We start from the raw sequence: 18,490 nt of genomic DNA, 5'->3' as shown, positions 1-18,490 counted from the left end.
TATAAGTGTGTAATTTCTGTGTCAATTTTGGTCATAAAATCAGTTGAACAATGAAGAAACTCCTTCAAAATCATGCAACTGGCTGTGCCAATGCTGTTTTGTGAGTTTTGTCAGCGGTACAGTTCTGTTTGATACCACAAGTTGCACAGAAATGAGCCAATTTCACCTTCAAGTAATGCTGAGTGACATTAATGGCAATGTGAATCACAAAAAAAGTGAATTATAAAAGAAAATTCAAAAATACTGCAGGATAAGAATGTACACTGAGGCCCAGATATAAAATAACCCTTTCACATGACTCGCATCAACGTTCCCCAATCCATTCAATTATATGGAGCAAAGCATCAAGCTAGACTAGAGTATCAAATCCCATTCACAGCAAGAACAATAACTATGCTAGCGTCCACACCAATGCACAATAACTGATTATAATAAGTGCTTTAATTAGCTTGAGCTCTTTGAAGGTGGATTCTGATTGGCAAAAACATTTTCTGAAAGTGATTCCAATGATTCGCTTCTCCATTGGCTTTTAATGGATTCTAGTGCTGTGTCCGAAATTGAATACCTACTTACTATACAGTATCCGGAAAAACAGTACGGCAACGGTAGTATGTCCGAATACATAGTATTCGAAAAGTCCCCAGATGACCTACTACTTCTGGCGAGATTCTGAAGTGTTTATACAATGGACACTTTACTATCCCATGAGGCCACGGGAGGGGATTTATGAATGGAGGTGAAGTAATGTAACTAACGCTGGTAGGCCACAAGACAATGACAACATGGCGAATGTAGTGAGTGCGTATTACATTCATTCTACACACATTCACACTACATTAAGTATTTTTTAATGGTCATGAAATAAGTTCAAATTCAAACGTAGTACCTGTTCAGACAGTATTCGATTTCAGACGCATCGTTTGTGTTTTCAGTTAGCTTTCGTTTAGCAAGATAAAAAAGAAAAAGAGAAAAGATACTGAGAGACTGTGTGTATATAGTAGACACATGAAGTTACAGTATCTCCAACACAGTGTCAAGGGGGATGATGACATTCAGAGAAAAACAACGCATGACAAAATAGCATACCTCCTTCAATTGCTTTCACAATTTGCTATTAGCAAGCTTGTAAAAAAAAAATCACCATTTTGTGAAGAGTTGATGTTTTCACAACAGGTAGAAGCCCTGACGTGAATCATGTGAAAGAGACTTACACACAATATTTTATATAGGGATGTGTTAATAAGCAAATCTTCATAGGAGGATTTTGAGAATGAACTTCCTCAGAAATATTCAATGAATATCATGGATGCACAGCATTTATTCTTAACAGTACTGTTTTCTATATGTCTATTTAAAGACAAAGTGCTCAACAAACATTTGTACTCCTGTCAGAGATATCATTTATAAATATCTGCATTTCTCTTAGAAGACTGCCAACTCTATTTCTATCTATGTACGAAAATAGCTTTCAGATTTATATGGATATATCTATACTGTGGACATAAACCGGTCTCTCAGCTGATATAGACAACAATCAGCATTCAGAGATAGGGATGCGTCAACATACTCATTCAGTTCTGATTTTACTGTTGCACAGTTTCAAAAGAACGATAGTCAAATTAATTTATAGCACCCTACTTTTTCGGAGCTTAAGGATCCGGAGCTCAAATAAAGCATCAAGTGGTCGGCATAAGACAGGTGTGTCCAATCCTGCTCCTGGAGGGCCAATGTACTGAAGAGTTTAACTCAAAACCTGCTCCAAAAAACTTACCTGGACATTTCTAGTAATTCTGAAGACCTTGATTAGCTGGTAAAACGCTTAGTTAAACCCTGCAGGACAGTAGCCTCCAGGATTGGACACCCCTGGCATAAGGCACTCTGCCCTAATCAAAATCTATATTTCATCAAAATCATCTTGGGCTCCTTCAAATTGCTTTGTAGACAAGTAAAGGGAGAATAGATTGAACCAATGATGCCAGAGTCAAGAGAAGGTCAAAGCCCATTGGCTCCTTCAGAAATTGACAGAGCAGCTGACCAATCAGTGGTCTCAAGGGGTGGTCACACTGATAGTAATTTTCAGCAACTGAAGGTCATTAATTATTAATGGGAGTCAGCAATTTTAAGTGACGCAAGCAACCGTTTCTGTTTCCTTTTACAGTTCGATATTAAGTTGAATAGGAACACCCACTAGCAACCACTTTTGTTTAAATCGCTGTCAGTGGGAACACACCTTAAAGTGGAGTAGGAATGAATTCTAGATTACACTTTTCTAATTTACACTGTGTATGATGTCAATACTCCAGTATGGGGTCACAATGGGGTATAAAGACCATATTTACAATATGTCTCACATATATGTAGTCATATAATATATCTATTTCTATATTCATTTTACCAACCCTTATACAGACATCTGCAGGTCAGTCTTTAAGGCAGAGTTCCATAGTCGAGTGTCCGCTCATATAGAATCTTTTTAATCATATTCATTCTTCAAATACACAAAAACTGTATGTCAGGTAACTCCTTCAGTATTCTTCATTTTTTTATGAAAGTGTATAAAAATTGCTGTAGCCACCAGTGGTGGTTTAGAGTCAGTAAGTGGTTTTCTATGCATGTACATCTCTGAGTCTTGAGTGCTTTTCCCCAACAGTTCAAAATAGTCTGGGTTTCTTTAAGCACGCTACATGCATCACTCATTCTACCGTGGTTCCATTTTTGGAGTGAATGCTTCCAGTTCTTAAGGTGGTGGGTGTCATATCTGTTAAAATAACTTAGAATAAAATATAAATAAAAAATGCTCTGTCTAGAAATGCATGGAAAGGTCTTTAGTGAGGATTGTGGGAGGGTGATACCTAGTCAATTTTAAAACACATCTCTACTAAGTAGAGCAAGCCTGTGAAAAGAGAGCCCAAGCTCCACTAGTCCCAAAAAGGCGGATAATGGCCCAGTGCTGGTCCAAAAGTTGGCTGAAAGAAGTCAAGGTCAAAAGTAACTTGGGCCTGAGATTGGGGTGAGATGTTATCTGCTGATGGTGGAGGTGGCTGAGCGTAGGGTACTGGGTAGCTTCTCCATACCAGGGATCTTCCAGGGCCCTGGGGATACAGTGGCCTTCCTGCCTGATGCACTGCTGCTGGTCTTAGAGTTGTGGCTGGGACGACTCTCTTGGCTCATTTGCCCTTTCTCTGGTTCCTTTGGTAGGGCTTTGAATGGCACCAGAGCTCCTTGCTGGTTGTTGCTACCATCTAGGCATCCGTTTCCCCCATTCATATTGGTATCAGTCGGGGAAGTTTTGGGCGAGTCACGCTTTCGAGATGGTGTGTTGCTCCTTTCCCTCCTGCGCTCCTTGGACTTTGCCCGGCTGCTTTTGTGGGATTTGGGCTCTCCTGCAAGTTCATCAAGGTATTGTTGCTGAACCTTCCCTCCACTAGAGCGGCGGTTGGTCCTGCTACTCTCCCTCTGCTTGGTCCCACCCCCAACTCCACCTGTCATGGCTGACCTCTTCCCCACACTTGCCTGCTCCAGAGCCCTACCCTCTGGTCCTTTAGGACCCCGAGGACAGTCTGGACCTGCTGCTTCCGAGGACAATGTATGAGGTGGTTCAGTGGGAGGGTTCACATGAGAAGAAGCTGATTGATTAGATAAGCTGTCGAGGGGTGGTGCTACTTCCGACAGACTTGGGGAGGCTGTAGTGTGAGCATCCCAGGGGGCGGGACTATCTGCTGTGGAAACATGGCAACAGTTACATCCAAAGAAAGAAGCACAAATGAAAACACACTCACACACCAGAAGAAAAAAGGTAACACTTTAGTTTAGGGTCCAATTCTCACTATTAACTAGTTGCTTATTAGCATGCATATTACTAGTATACTGTCTGTTTATTAATACTTAAAGCACATATTAATGCCTTATTCCGCATGACCGTATTCTACATCCCTATCCTACTCAATTCCTACCCAATACATAAACTTAACTACTACCTTATTAACTATTAATAAGGAGTAATTTATTGAGGTAAAAGCCACAGTTAATAGTTAGATAGTTTGTTAGTTAGTGAGAATTGGACCCTTATCTGAAGTGTGAGCAGCAATAGTGGATAGTGGAACCAAAACTAACACTGGCAAAGAAGTGCTAACTAATGAACATGAACCGCACAAATCACATTATTTTTTTCTCCTAAACCAGCTCAGGGCAAACCCTACCAAGCAGCTAATTTCATTTCTCAATCACGCAGTCACCTGTCAAGATAAGTTCAGACTTAATAGATTTAGTTCAGAAATATCATGGATCCAATAGTGACAAATAGTAATGCTAACTACCAGTGCTACCGTGAGGTTAAGGTTAGATTTGGGTTAGGGGATAGTATTTGTTTCAGTGTTATCTCGACACTGAGATTATCATGACCAGTAAACGCATTCGAATCGGCTGTACGGCGGGGTTTGCGCAGAACTGGTTTGGGAAGAAAAAGAAATTCACACAATCTACACTACCGAAACAATCAATGGTATTACAATCGTATTTTGCAGATGGTAAAATGAAAATGCTATGGATTTTGGACCTGCATTATGATAATTCCACAATGTTGGAGTACCATATAAATACAGTACCATAGTAAATATCAAAGTACTATGGTATTACCAACTTATAGTATCAGTGCTTCTTGGAATGGACACAGATCACTATTTTACATTGTTTGCATACCGTACAAAACCATTACCGTATCTCCATTACTGACAGGAAATGGGATAGTTTTCAGCCAGTAAACTAGTTTCATATGTGTCTATTGGGTGTGGAATTAACATGTTTTCCCATTGGCTCTTCCTGCTATTCACCTCCCCACACATACACTTAAACACATCACTTCATACTGAGATGCTTATATTGGAGTGACACCCACAATCCACAACCATAACCCAAACTGAAAGAGGGTCAGCAACCCTAATATTCTCATTATACATCCCTAATCCTACCTGTCACCACAGATATTGCAGGATACACTGAGGACTGCTCAGGTTTCTACCAACCTATGCAGCACATATGCACCCAGGCGGCCATTTTAATGTGTGCTAACAAACAAATTGGCTGGGAATTCATTTCAGCAGAAGAAAACAAACACTTACAACAATATCTTATTATCATCGAGCTTCAAGCAAAAGGAAATATAGCAGGAGTGAACAATTATGTATCATTGTATCTCTGTGCTAGCCTTTTCTTACTCTACTGGGGTACATTTTTTCTCATTTATATGGCCCAGGTGCAGCAGAAATCACTGGCCTATAGAGGAAAAAGATGAATCAAAGCTCATAAAGAGTTTTTCACTGTGAAATAGAAGACAGGTATGGAATATAAAACCAGAGGCTGACACAACCATCTCATGATGGCTGTATTTCAGCAAGGCTTTTGTGGCGCCACAGAGACCGCAGTGGGATACTAAACGCATGAAAAAAGATGGCCGAGTGTGAGCGGAATTCAAAGGCAAGTGTGTTAGGTCTTCATAGGTGTTACATTTTCATCACAATGGAGAGTCAGTTACAAGAATGTTAAAGGGGACATATCAGGACTTTTTCCATGTTTAAGTGCTTTAATCGGGTACCCGGTGCACCTACCAACCCAGAAAACGTGAAAAAGGACAACCCAGTAACCCAGTATTAAAGCAGACTTTAAGAAAACAAACTTTACTATATGTTCTCCTGACAATTTATTTACGCAAACAGACATAAGTTGTGTGTTTCTCTACTACTGTGATAACCAGTATAGTCCTTCAATCAAGGTAACTTTCTCACACCCCTTAGCGTCTGTGCTGAATGCCAATAATGAAGTTTAATGTGCTTATGCACAATATAGGTGCTCTATGTAATGCATCTAATGTCTGAATGCTAAAACTAAGACTTTCATAATCTTAATTTAGGAATAGACAAGTTACATGTGAGTTACAAATCATTGACAGATTCAGATACAAAACCACACACACACACACACACACACACACACACACACACACACACACACACACACACACACACACACACACACACACACACACACACACACACACACACAAAATCAGACAAGCGAGTACAACTAACCAATCCAAATCAAACCAAACCAAACCAAACCAAACCACAGCACTCCAAGAAAGAATGATGGACTGGTGTTAGAACGCATGCACTCTATTACAAACCGTGTCTTTAGGATGGCCCATTAGGAAGAAATAGGGGGAGCCATGGTTGTCACTTTTCATGCACATGGAGAGACTGGAAGGTACCATTCCTATAAGAGGCGAAGTAACAACCTAGACCAATCATTAGGGTTAGAACAGCAGCCAAAGGCTAAGACAGTATTAAGATCAGTGCTGAGATAGTATTCAGTGAGAAAACTTGAGAAAGGAAGTGAGAATTATTCACTAACAGCCAATAACATTGACGAAATAGAAGAAGACTAGCTACATCTGCATTAATACCAAGAACATGCTGTCACAGTATTGTGTTAGCAGGAAAATGGAAGGATTTTAATGTGTTACAGAAATCATTTTGGGGTTATTATATATTAGTGTACAAGAGAATTATATTTTTCTCCATCGCTTTGGCTCTTGAATGAGATTTTTCTCTGAATAATCTTGTTCTTATCAGATTTGAATTTCTTATTAATTGTATTCAATCTGTACACGTTTTAGCATGTGCAAAAGAGTCCATACAATTGTATACAATTTGCGCATAACTAAATGCACAGGAATTGCTGATCAAAACTGATGAAAATGTGACCATTGGCCAATTTAATAACACAATTAGTTTTAAAGCACGAACCAAATCATAAAGCAGTTCTGACAACTGCACTTACAGTTTATAGAATGTTACGATTATTTTTTTAAAAGTCAAAGTGATAGAGGAAAACTGTAACTGATGGTGAGGCTAAAAGTACCTACATGTACTAGAAACTCTTTGAGAGCAAAATATTGATAATAATATATCATGTGAAACCTGTCAACCAGACACATTTCGCTCTTGGTGTAAATAAGCATTATTTCACAACATGTGAAAAGAATGCTAAATATGTTAAACTATACACATTCTGTGTGTTACCCAGTACACCTCTTCCAAAGATGAGATCCTATTTGTCTTGCACTCATGGTTACTCCGTCTCTTTGGGGTCCTGTAACCTAAATGATCTAATACTGTAGACAATTCTGAGCAGTAAGGTATGTGTTCAGACATTGGTGTGAACCTACCATACTCAGGGACCTGCCCTGTGCCTCTCTTGAGCAGCAGGCGAACTCTACGGCCACCCGATTTGATGAGCTCAATAGCCCTAGCGTGGGTCATATCCCTCGTGCTCTCCCCATTTATTTCAATAATCTGATCACCAACCTGCAAAACAGACAAAGCATGGCTATTATCTCTGTATGAAAAAGTGCTTTTGATGGAAAATCCATCCTAAACAAACATTGAACTCTAGAGAATGTTATCCTGGCAATTCATATACCTAAGTTTGTGAAGTTGGATGTGCAAATTCACATACAGAACAGCAGTAATTATTTTTCAACAGATTTGAATTGCACCCTCTCTGGTTTTAATGACAATATGACTATCATTTATTAAGGATATTTATTCAGTAGGATCAATATATGTCCATAACTCATGTTGGTTAAGCGCTAATCAGCATTAGCAGTCATGAATGAGATAGAGTACCAATTAATTTCAGAATTAGCATGACTGAATGAATGAATCATGGGCACGAGGCTCCTACGAGCTACACTACCAGAGCTCTTCATCAACTGTAGTTAAGGTGTGCGATACTGAGGATAATAAGGGACTGGTTAATTGCCTTTACTCAATACTATAATTAGTTGCCCACTAAGTGACTAGTCAATCAGTGATATGTATGTATGTATGTATGTATCTGTCTGTCTGTCTCTATTATATAGAAAGAAAATGATAAATGATAAATGGATAAAATGATAATGATAATGATAATAAAAAGAAAATGATAAATGGTGTCCAAACATTTTTTACAAATAAATATCTGAAAAGTGTGGGGTGCATTTATATTCAGCCCCTTTTACTCTGATACCTCTTACTAAAATCCAGTTGAATTTAATTGCCTTCAGAAGTCACTCAAATAGTAAATTGAGTCCACCTGTGTGTAATTTAATCTCAGTATAAATACAGCTGTTCTGTGAAGCCCTCAGAGATTTTTTGGAGAACATTAGTGAAAAAACAGCATCATGAAGACCAAAGTACACACCAGACAGGTCAGGGATAAATTTGTGGAGAAGTTTAAAGCAGGGTTAGGTTATAAATCAATATCCTAAGCCTTAAACATCTCACGGAGCACTGTACAATCCATCATCCGAAAATGGAAAGAGTAGGGCACAACTGCAAACCTACCAAGACATGGCCGTCCAAATAAACTTACAGGCCGGGCAAGGAGATTATTAATTAGAGAAGCAGTCAAGAAGCCCATGGTAACATCTGGAGGAGCTCCAGAGATCCACAGCTTATGTGGGAGAATCTGTCCACAGGACAACTATTAGCCGTGCACTCCACAAATCTGGCCCTTATGCAAGAGTAGCAAGAAAAAAGCCATTGTTGAAAGAAAGCCATAAGAAGTCCCGTTTACAGTTTGCAACAAGCCATGTGGGGGACACAGCAAACATGTGGAAGAAGGTGCTCTGGTCAGATGAGACCAAAATTGAACTTTTTGGCCTAAATGCAAAACGCTAAGTGTGGAGGAAACCTAACACTGCACATCGCCCTTAACACATCATCCCCACCGTGAAACATGGTGGTGGCAGCATCATGTTTTGGGGATGCTTTTCTTCAGCAGGGACAGGGAAGCTAGTCAGAGTTGATGAAAAGATGGATGGAGCCAAATACAGGGCAATCTTAGATGAAAACCTGTTAGAGTCTGCAAAGGACTTGAGACTGGGACTGAGGTTCACCTTCCATCAGGACAACGACCCTAAACATACAGCCAGATCTACAATGGAATGGTTTAGATCAAAGCATATTCATGTGTTAGAATGACCGAGTCAAAGTCCAGCCCTAAATCCAAATGAGAATTTGTGGTGAGACTTAAAATTGCTGTTCACAGACATTCTCCATCCAATCTGCATGAGCTTGAGCTATTTTGCAAAGAAGAATGGGCAAAACTTTCACTCTCTAGATGTGCAAAACTGATAGAGACATACCCCAAAAGACTTGCAGCTGTAATTGCAGCCAAAGGTGGTTCTACAAAGTATTGATTTATGGGGGCTGAATATAAATACACTTTTCAGATATTTATTTGGAAAAATGTTTGGACACTATTTATCAATTTCATTCTATTTCACAATTATGTGCCACTTTGTGTTGGTCTATCATATAAAATCCCAATAAAATATTTTTTTGTTTGTGGTTGTAATGTGTCAAAATGTGGAAAAGTTCAGTGGGTATGAATACTTTTGCAAGGCACTATATATATATATATATATATATATATATATATATATATATATATATATATATATATATATATATATATATATATATATATATATATATATATATATATATATATACACTGCCTTCAACAATAGATTTCAAGACAATTACTGTCAAACTGTTATATAATTTGCTGTGAGAATATACCTGTTATTATGCATATTATGTTGTAATTTATTATGCATAGTTTTTGTTGTTGTTGTTGTTGCGTGGGCTAAGATTGTTTTGTGCAATAAGCCTGTTCATTTGATATCTGTCAGTCTTTGCCATTTTTTAAAAATGTTATTCTATGTTCACATCCATAGAATAACACCTGCCACTGTTCAAATTTTAAAAGGTTATACAGTCAAACCAAAAAATATTCAGACACCAGATGTAATATTTGTTACAAGTGGATGCAGGACACTGAAGTTCATTTATGTAAGTGAGGATAGCAAAATAACGAAAACTGCAACATATTATACCCAAAAAGTCCTCATACAGTGGAATAGAAGTAAAATTGATAACATTTTGGGACCAAACTTATTCAGACACTATGACCTGACCATGTTTTGATTAATTTCTAATGTGACCTTTTACAGCACAGACTGAACAAAATGAAGCATTGCTTGGTAATTGGTTGACGGTATTATCTAATTGTGTACTTAAATTGAACAGCTGACAGTTGATTGTAATCCATTACATACCTTACTATCAAAGTTATCTGACATTATCAAGATGAATTTGGTCTGGCGCAGTTTAACTGAGTTCGTCATATTTTATTACCATTTTCTAAACTATAGCAAATAAACTGTGATAATGTGAGAAATGGTTAAAGGTGTCTGAATACATTTTGGTTTGACTGTATAAAGAATACTTTAAAAAATAAAGTTAAAATATGTATGTACCCTTATCCTTTGTTCTTTTCGGTTACGGAAAACCCAGTGACTATTTAATTCTAGTAATGTAATATAATAATAATATAATATTTTTTATTCAATAATAATGTGTATTATTTTATATAACTGTAGTATAATGCCATAATACACACATTCAACTACATAATGCATACTAATTAATAAACAAATAATTGTGCATATTGGTTTATTTGGACAATTAAACAAAAATATTTTAATAAAACAATAATTGAGTTTTTCTCATCCTTAATAAATACTATAATATTTTCCCTTAACCAACAAACAAATAATGTAGAAAAAGGTTGCTTAATTATGAAAATATTGGTGCCTCTATAACAGGAAAATGTGCCCACATACATGCTGATGCTGAGCATGTAGGCGCATTGAACTTGTCTTGTGTCGGTGAACTAATTGGCCAGGGGGCTGAGGAAAATGAACGAGCCAATTATAGTAACAAATGGAGGATTCCTCTCAAATGGTCTGGATAATGTAGAAGTCTGGGCAGGTCACTGCCAGCGATGGGCAGCAAGTTTTTTGTGACTCATTAAGATCTTGTTTAAATTAGGGGCAGAGAGCAATATGACCTCAACTCTCTCATTATTGACAAGGAGTCTCTCGTTTTTTGTTCTTGCACTATGTCTGGGGCCGGGTTCCTCTGACCTTTGGGGTGGAGAGTGTTAGTAAAAGCATCGCAGCTAGCAGCGTCAGCAGCTATACCGTGTTTTCGGTATATGTAGAGGGTATGTGTGGAAACCCGGTAGCAGTGTCTGCATGGGGCTGTATGACTTCATGCTTAATGGACTTTTTTAAAATACCACAGGTCGGTTCCACCACAAGGTAATTATAGTTTCAAAAGGCATTTTGTGCTGTGCTATATTCACAACTTGAAAGAAGACAGGGTGATGTTTACAGTCAGAACTGAGGCTCTTGAATGGAACAGAACACTCAGGTAATGGACTAAATATGAAAAGGATGGCATAAGAGGTAGGAAAAGAGAGATAGGGCTAAGGGGGCTATTTCATTCATATTAGCTATGACAGCTTCATTACGGACAAGAGCTTAACAGGGAACAGAACATCTGCAGAGGAGATAGATAGATAGACAGACAGACAGACAGACAGACAGACAGACAGACAGATAGATAGATAGATAGATAGATAGATAGATAGATAGATAGATAGATAGATAGATAGATAGATAGATAGATAGATAGATAGATAGATAGATAGATAGATAGATAGATAGATAGATAGATAGATAGATAGATAGATATGGACAGGCGATTTCAGCTCACCCTCATCCTCCCATTGCGTATGGCAGGTCCATCTTCAGCCAATCGCAGAACAAACAGGTCCATCTTATACTCACGACCTCCACGGATACTAAAGCCGAAACCTTTCATACCCTTTTCCAACTCAACTGTGAAGAAATCGAAATCCTGCCAACACACACACACACATATGAATTAAGGAATTTAACGAGCATACTGTTTTATGAACATGCCTAATGTATACTTTATGGAAATGATCTGTCAGTGGCACTTTATACACTTTAACATATTCATTTCATGATATTAATGGTTGGTGATGAATGATGATATCAGTGTGTATTTCTGTAGGAGTGAATACAGAGTGGCAGCAGGGTTACCTGTGGCATCCTGTAGTCCGGTAAGGGAAAGGTGCGAGGATCAGTGGACAGCTGTCTGTAGTCCAGCAGCGGGGGGTGTCTGTAATCGAGCGTAGGCGGCTGTCGGTAATCCGCTACAGGAGGGTGTCGGTAGTCCACCGGGGGTTGGCGGTAATCAGTGAACGGCTGCCGAATATCGGGTTTTACGTCCTGTCTTGCTTTCACCTCTGACCTGTAGCTGCTTAACCAATCAGAGCAGAACCAGTGAGCACTAATGCCGTTACACTCTTTCTTGTTAAAAAAAAAATCTGTCAATTAAAAATAGAAAAAACTGTAATATACAGAGACGGAAATGAGGAGATTGTCTCATAATGTTTACTCTGTTTACATCGTTTTTTTCAGTGGATGCGGTCAAAAGCTACTTACCACTGACAGAGCTAGCGCTCTAATGAATTTTAAAGTTTAATGCAGGATAATGTTCTGTTGAAAATGGCGAAGCCTGAGGAGCTCTAGGGTGTATATTGAAACTTGAGTGAGCATGGAGAGGAAGTGAAATCATTGGCCCCTGCAGGCTATATAAATGATTAAAAACTGTTTTAAAGAGCCACGCAGGTAAATTATTCAGTTCTGTAAGAGATAAGTGATTTTACACAACAACCTTATAGTGAGAGAGAGTCTGTAATAGTGAACTTTAGTGGTTTGAACATTTTTTGACTTGAATGTGTCCGTTCAAATGATTAGGGACGCACAATATATCGCTTCCATATCGGTTAACCGTCAGCAAAATATCCATCTTTCATTTGATACGTTATAATGTTGCGGTGTCTAGATTGACTTGTAGAATTTAAAACAACTGATTTTAGTGTTGTATTTTTACATTTATTTAGACATAATAGTATAGAATTTTAATATAAGCCATAATAACCATTAAAGGGATAGTTCACCCAAAAATTCAAATGATCCCATGATTTACTCACCCTCAAGTCATCCTAGGTGTATATGACATTCTTCTTTCAGACGAATACAATACAGTTATATAAAAACATGTCCTGGCTCTTCAAAGCTTCTAAACGGCAGCGATTTTTCATTTTTGAAGTCCCTAAAAGTGCATTCTGTCCATCATATAACTGCTCCACTGGGCTCCGCGGGTTAATACAGGTCTTCTGAAGCGAAGCGATGCATTTGTGTTACAAAAATATCCATACTTAAAACTTCCGTATTCAACTTATGGAAAAAAAGTGAAGCACCTGTCGCAGTTCAAAATGCTTACACTGCGTGTGCACACCAGTTAAATTTTTTTTCGATCTGGCAGAAGTTAGATATTTTACTTTATAAAGTTTTAAATATGAATATTTTTCTACCACAAACGCAATACTTCCCCGGAGCCGTGTGGAGCAGTTATACACTCACCTAAAGGATTATTAGGAACACCAAACTAATACTGTGTTTGACCCCCTTTCGCCTTCAAAACTGCTTTAATTCTACTTGGCATTGATTCAACAAGGTGCTGAAAGCATTCTTTAGAAATGTTGGCCCATATTGATAGGATAGCATCTAGCAGTTGATGGAGATTTGTTGGATGCACATCCAGGGCACGAAGCTCCCGTTCCACCACATCCTAAAGATGCTCTATTGGGTTGAGATCTGCTGACTGTGGGGGTCATTTTAGTACAGTGAACTCATTGTCATGTTCAAGAAACCAATTTGAAATGATTTGAGCTTTGTGACATGGTGCATTAATATCCTGCTGGAAGTAGCCATCAGAGGATGGGTACATGGTGGTCATAAAGGGATGGACATGGTCAGAAACAATGCTCAGGTAGGCCGTGGCATTTAAATGATGCCCAATTGGCACTAAGGGGCCTAAAGTGAGCCAAGAAAACATCCCCCACACCATTACACCACCGCCACCAGCCTGCACAGTGGTAACAGGGCATGATGGATCAGATTGAAAGTGTTAATTAAATAGCTATCTATGGAGGGGTCAGAGAGCTCTCGGATTTCATCAAAAGTATCTTCACTTATGTTCGAATGTCTTACGGGTTTAGAACGACATGAGGGTAATGAGTATTTAATGACACAAAATATTTTTATTTTTGGGTGAACTAATTGAGGTCACATCCATTAAGGTTAGGTCACATTCATTAGGGTGAACACATACAATTTCACAAAACAACATATTATTCACAGATAACACAGAAGTCACTTTCAAACCAAGCAGCTTTCTGTTAGTCAACGTATCAAATCATGTGACCAACTTGAACCCACTGCAAAATATGTGTAGGTTTTCATAACCTAAAATCATAATTATGTCTAAATAGGTTAACCTTATTAAATCAGATACAAAAAATGCTTAAACCGATATTTATTAAGTGGGTGTCTTGCCTGCTATCGTGGCTGTAGATCTGCACTGGCACTGTGGAGGGCTGGATGGGCGGGTTCTGTTGGGTCACTGAGCTGGGATGATTGGCTGGGCTGTTTTGAATGACAGGGCTCGGTTGTGCTTCTGAATTAGCCTGTGTTATGGGGCTGGGTTGAGGTGCAGAGTTGGTTTGAGGGTTGGAGTTGAGTAGAGGGGCAGCACCGGTCTGGTTCACAGTGCTGGGTTGGCAAACTGGACTGGGCTGGGCCATAGGGCTCTGCTTCTCTGAGCTGCCTGCCGACGGCGTGCTGTTTGTCTCTGAAAAATGGAGAAAAGACAAAAAACTAAGCTTCTAAAATAGATATTTTTTGTTGTTGCATGTTCTGTCTGCATTGTTTTAGCTCTAAATACACAAAAATATTTATGCAAATAAATTAACAGTGCAAACACCCAAACAAAAAGGCTGGTACAAGATGAAAAACCGAGTGCTAGTTCATGGAGTATATAATAATCTAAAATGTGTGTATGAAACATAATAATCTGGCATACTTTACTAAACTTTCCAGAATTAAATAATTCCACAGAATTAAAAAAATGTAACTGCGACTTTTTATCGCTTATCTTTAACTTTAATTTCGTTATAACGACAGAATTGTGAGGTATAAACTTGCAATTGTGAGTAAAAAAAGTCTGAATTGCGAGTTTGCGACTTTAATATCAGGCAATTGCGACTTAATATCTCATAATTTTGACTCGCAATTGTGAGTTTATACCTTGCACTTCTGAGAAAAAAATACAGAATTGCGAGATGAAACAAGCTTCCACAATAGGCCTATTTATACTTGGCCACTTCAGGCATTTTCATGAAATGGTGAATCGATCGAGAAATGACCAGGTGTAAATGCCACCCGAGACTCATTCGAGATGGATTGCAATCCGATCACTCAAACCACTTCAGGAGGTGAGACACATTCCAAAGACAATGCATCTGGTTGTTAAAGCCACAAGCTATAGCACACTGTAGATACAGTAAGTATCAATTGAACAAGATGACGTGCAAACTGCTGCAAATGAAACTGAAGGTAGTGCGACTAAATTCTCTTACCAGTGCTACCAGTCTCTCCACATATAGTTGCTTTTGGTGACACTGAATTTGAATTTGAAACTGATTTGTATTTTGGAGACACATGTATGTAGCTATGTTTAAAGTTATAACAGTTGATCAGTAAAAACACATGAAGTGACCAGTGTAAAAAAGATTGATAATAATTATAATTTACATAGAAAGGACAGAATGACCGAGTAGTCAAAGTGGATTTTTGGTGGTTGGTGAATAAGATGCAGGTTTTTTATTTGTGTGCTATCATTTATTGAATCAGGCTCTTTAAAGCTCCCAAAGTGACATTCTGTTGCCATTTACTCATCCTCATGTCACTACAAATCGGTATGCCTTTTTTGTAAGCAAATGATGACAGAAATGTAATTTCTGTCAGGATCACAATCGTCAAAGATGATAGACGATTAGCATATAGTTTAGAGCTATAGTTTGGAGGTATAGTTCTGTTCTGGGCAAGAACTCCCTGCGCATCTATTCAGCCTAGCATAGATAAGAGCAGGTATAAAACCTCTCTAGGGTTAACAAAACAGAAGCAACAATGTATTGCAGATAGCATTAATGTCTAAAATTAAAATGTAAAACCTAATTTGGGAATGTAGTCTGATTCAAGGGGGGGAAGCAGAATACCAAATCCTGACTGACGACAGGAGGAGCTGGGGCTGAAGGAGGGTAATTAGCTCTAGAGAAACATGATAGAAGATACTGAAGGAGCTTATATGGGCATGCTACGATAGCATTATATTCCCATAGGTAGACTTGATCAGCTGACAGCATTGTGACCTGGCAGAACTTATTTATTTAAGTTTATTTGGATAGGGACAGATACAAAAAAACATACATTTGAACATTCATCTGATGTATGCATCATAGCGTTTTTAGCTAAGGCTAATTCACAACTAATGCTATACACTGGATTTTTTAACTATACATTTAACTTTTAATTTCGGTATATACATATTTTTGCACGTCATTTAGCTATCATTTTTTATTGTGTTGCAATTTTACGAATTTTATTTGCACATTTTATTTGCACCAGTTATTTTTTTAAATCTTTAAATAAAATAATTTTATTTAGCACTGACATTTCAGTCACAATCTCATGAACTTCCTCATTTTTTTTTTTATCACAAACTACCATTTGGGAAAAACAGCAATATCCAATCACATTTCAACTTCAAAATCTCACACCACTGGTTGAGCCAGTTGACATCACAGAGCAATGTTCAGGAAGTCAACCTATAAATTCACTTTAGTAGCAGAATTAGTGTTCGCAGATGTCCACTCACCCTCCTGAGGGATGATCCTGAGTGTGACAGTGAGTCCCGCGTCCTTGATCAGTTTGACGATGTCTGCGTGTGGCATGTTGACGATAGACTGATGGTTGACGGCCAGTATACGATCTCCAACCTTGAGCTTCCCGCAGTGGTCTGCTGGGCTTCCCTCAATGATGCGGCCAATCTTATGAGGCACAGCTTACAACACACATGCACAAATACTTTTTACGTAATACATTGAGAGAGCTCTTTTTCTGCACTCTGTCCTTTCATGTTAGTGGAGCTGTTTTTATATACGAGCGTGGGCGCTGCATTAGAACACTGAAACTAGCCTCTTCAGCCCTCAAATAGAAGTACATCCATTATTAATACACAGGTTTATGAGGACATGCAGCACTTTTAAAATCACTATGACCCTCTGAAGCAGCCAGCCTAAGTGAGCTATTACAGTAAAGGAATGTCCCCAATTGAAAGTTAAAGTGTACAAAATAGTCCTTTCTTACCAGCAGCAGCCGCAGTTTCAGGCCTGTTGAGTGAACTGATAATAACGAATCCAAACCCTTCACTCTCCTTGCGCTGAATGGTGACATCGCTAGGCTGCAGATTCTGATTGGTTACTGTGTCTGGTGGGGAGGAGCCTGTGGTGGATGGGGCGGAGTTTTGTGAGGGGGCAGAGTTGCAGAACATTCTGGAGTTGAAGTCACTCCTGGGGGAACTGTGCTGGGTAGATCCAGGACTGCGGCCATTCTCTGGAAAGGGTTCACCTGAAGATACCAGAGAGAGAGAGAGAGAGAGAGAGAGAGAGAGAGAGAGAGAGAGAGAGAGAGAAAGTACAATAAATAGACTGTTCAAGGAACCCTTTTACTGACTTAGCATTTTCCTTCAATTTCCCTTTAACGTCTGTGGTCATGTGTAGCCCGACCTGAAGTACATTACTGGACCCTTGCTAGACCCCCTGAAGTTTGCTTGGTTTGAAGATGATGCAGTCAACATGGGACTGCACTACATCCTGCAACATCTGGACAAACCAGGGACTTATGTGAGGATCCTGTTTGTGGACTTCAGCTCGTCCTTCAACACCATCATTCCAAACCTTCTCATGCCTAAATTAACCCACCCAGGGGCGTAGCACCAAATTTTGGGCCCTGGGTACAAACCATCTTGCTGGGCCCCCGTACCATGTATGTGTATGTATAGAAAACTGACTTCTAAGGCCCCCCCCCCCCCCCCCCCCCCCTGCCTCGGGCCCTGGTTACTCAGTACCCTTTATCCCCCCAGTCCCACGCCCCTGAACCCACCTCTCTGTGCCCTCCTCCAACTGTCAGTGGATCACCAACATCCACATAATTAGCACTGGTGGCCCCCAGGGATGTGTACTCTCCCCACTACCCTTCTCCCTGTACACCAACGACTGCTCCACCAAAGACCAAACAGTCAAGCTCTTGAAGTTTGCAGATGACACCACACTCATCTGCCTCATCCAGGGGTGTGTCTTCCATACAATGGCGTGACTCACTGCCTAACTACCATAGTACGATGCATCATTGAAAAAATCAACTAGCTAGTCATGACTGTTTCCCAAAACCGTATTGTTGCAAATCTGTCATTCAACCATGTTGGCTAATGATGTCATGCAGGTGGTGGAGTAAAAACTGGTTTTAATTAATTCTTTTGAGATCGAATTCATGCAAATTTTTTTGCTATAAATTATGGACGTGGCACCTAAGGACTAATTCTTA

At 39.1% G+C, this 18,490-nt stretch overlaps 1 protein-coding gene across 8 annotated transcripts in view; it reads right to left on the bottom strand.

Moving 5' to 3' along the window:
- Positions 1 to 291: 291 nt before the first annotated feature.
- The window catches only part of magi2a (membrane associated guanylate kinase, WW and PDZ domain containing 2a), a 302,713-nt gene continuing 284,514 nt past the window's right edge, over positions 292 to 18,490 (bottom strand). For 2 of the 8 annotated variants that reach the window (XM_067428384.1, XM_067428386.1), the window contains 7 exons: positions 17,255 to 17,515; positions 16,764 to 16,949; positions 14,384 to 14,678; positions 12,020 to 12,236; positions 11,667 to 11,810; positions 7,223 to 7,361; positions 292 to 3,719 (listed from right to left, as the gene is read on the bottom strand). In XM_067428384.1, coding sequence (XP_067284485.1) covers positions 3,019 to 3,719; positions 7,223 to 7,361; positions 11,667 to 11,810; positions 12,020 to 12,236; positions 14,384 to 14,678; positions 16,764 to 16,949; positions 17,255 to 17,515 — 1,943 coding nt within the window. In that variant the 3' untranslated portion in view covers positions 292 to 3,018. Of the gene's footprint in view, positions 3,720 to 6,178; positions 6,290 to 7,222; positions 7,362 to 11,666; positions 11,811 to 12,019; positions 12,240 to 14,383; positions 14,679 to 16,763; positions 16,950 to 17,254; positions 17,516 to 18,490 lie in introns of all 8 variants that reach the window. The other 6 variants (XM_067428388.1, XM_067428385.1, XM_067428392.1 and 3 more) reach the window with 5 other exon arrangements.

Source organism: Pseudorasbora parva, chromosome 20, assembly GCF_024679245.1.
Source record: "Pseudorasbora parva isolate DD20220531a chromosome 20, ASM2467924v1, whole genome shotgun sequence".
Taxonomy (NCBI): Eukaryota; Metazoa; Chordata; class Actinopteri; order Cypriniformes; family Gobionidae; genus Pseudorasbora; species Pseudorasbora parva.
Note: the sequence above shows the minus strand (reverse complement) of the source record. Positions and strands in the feature narration are given on the sequence as shown.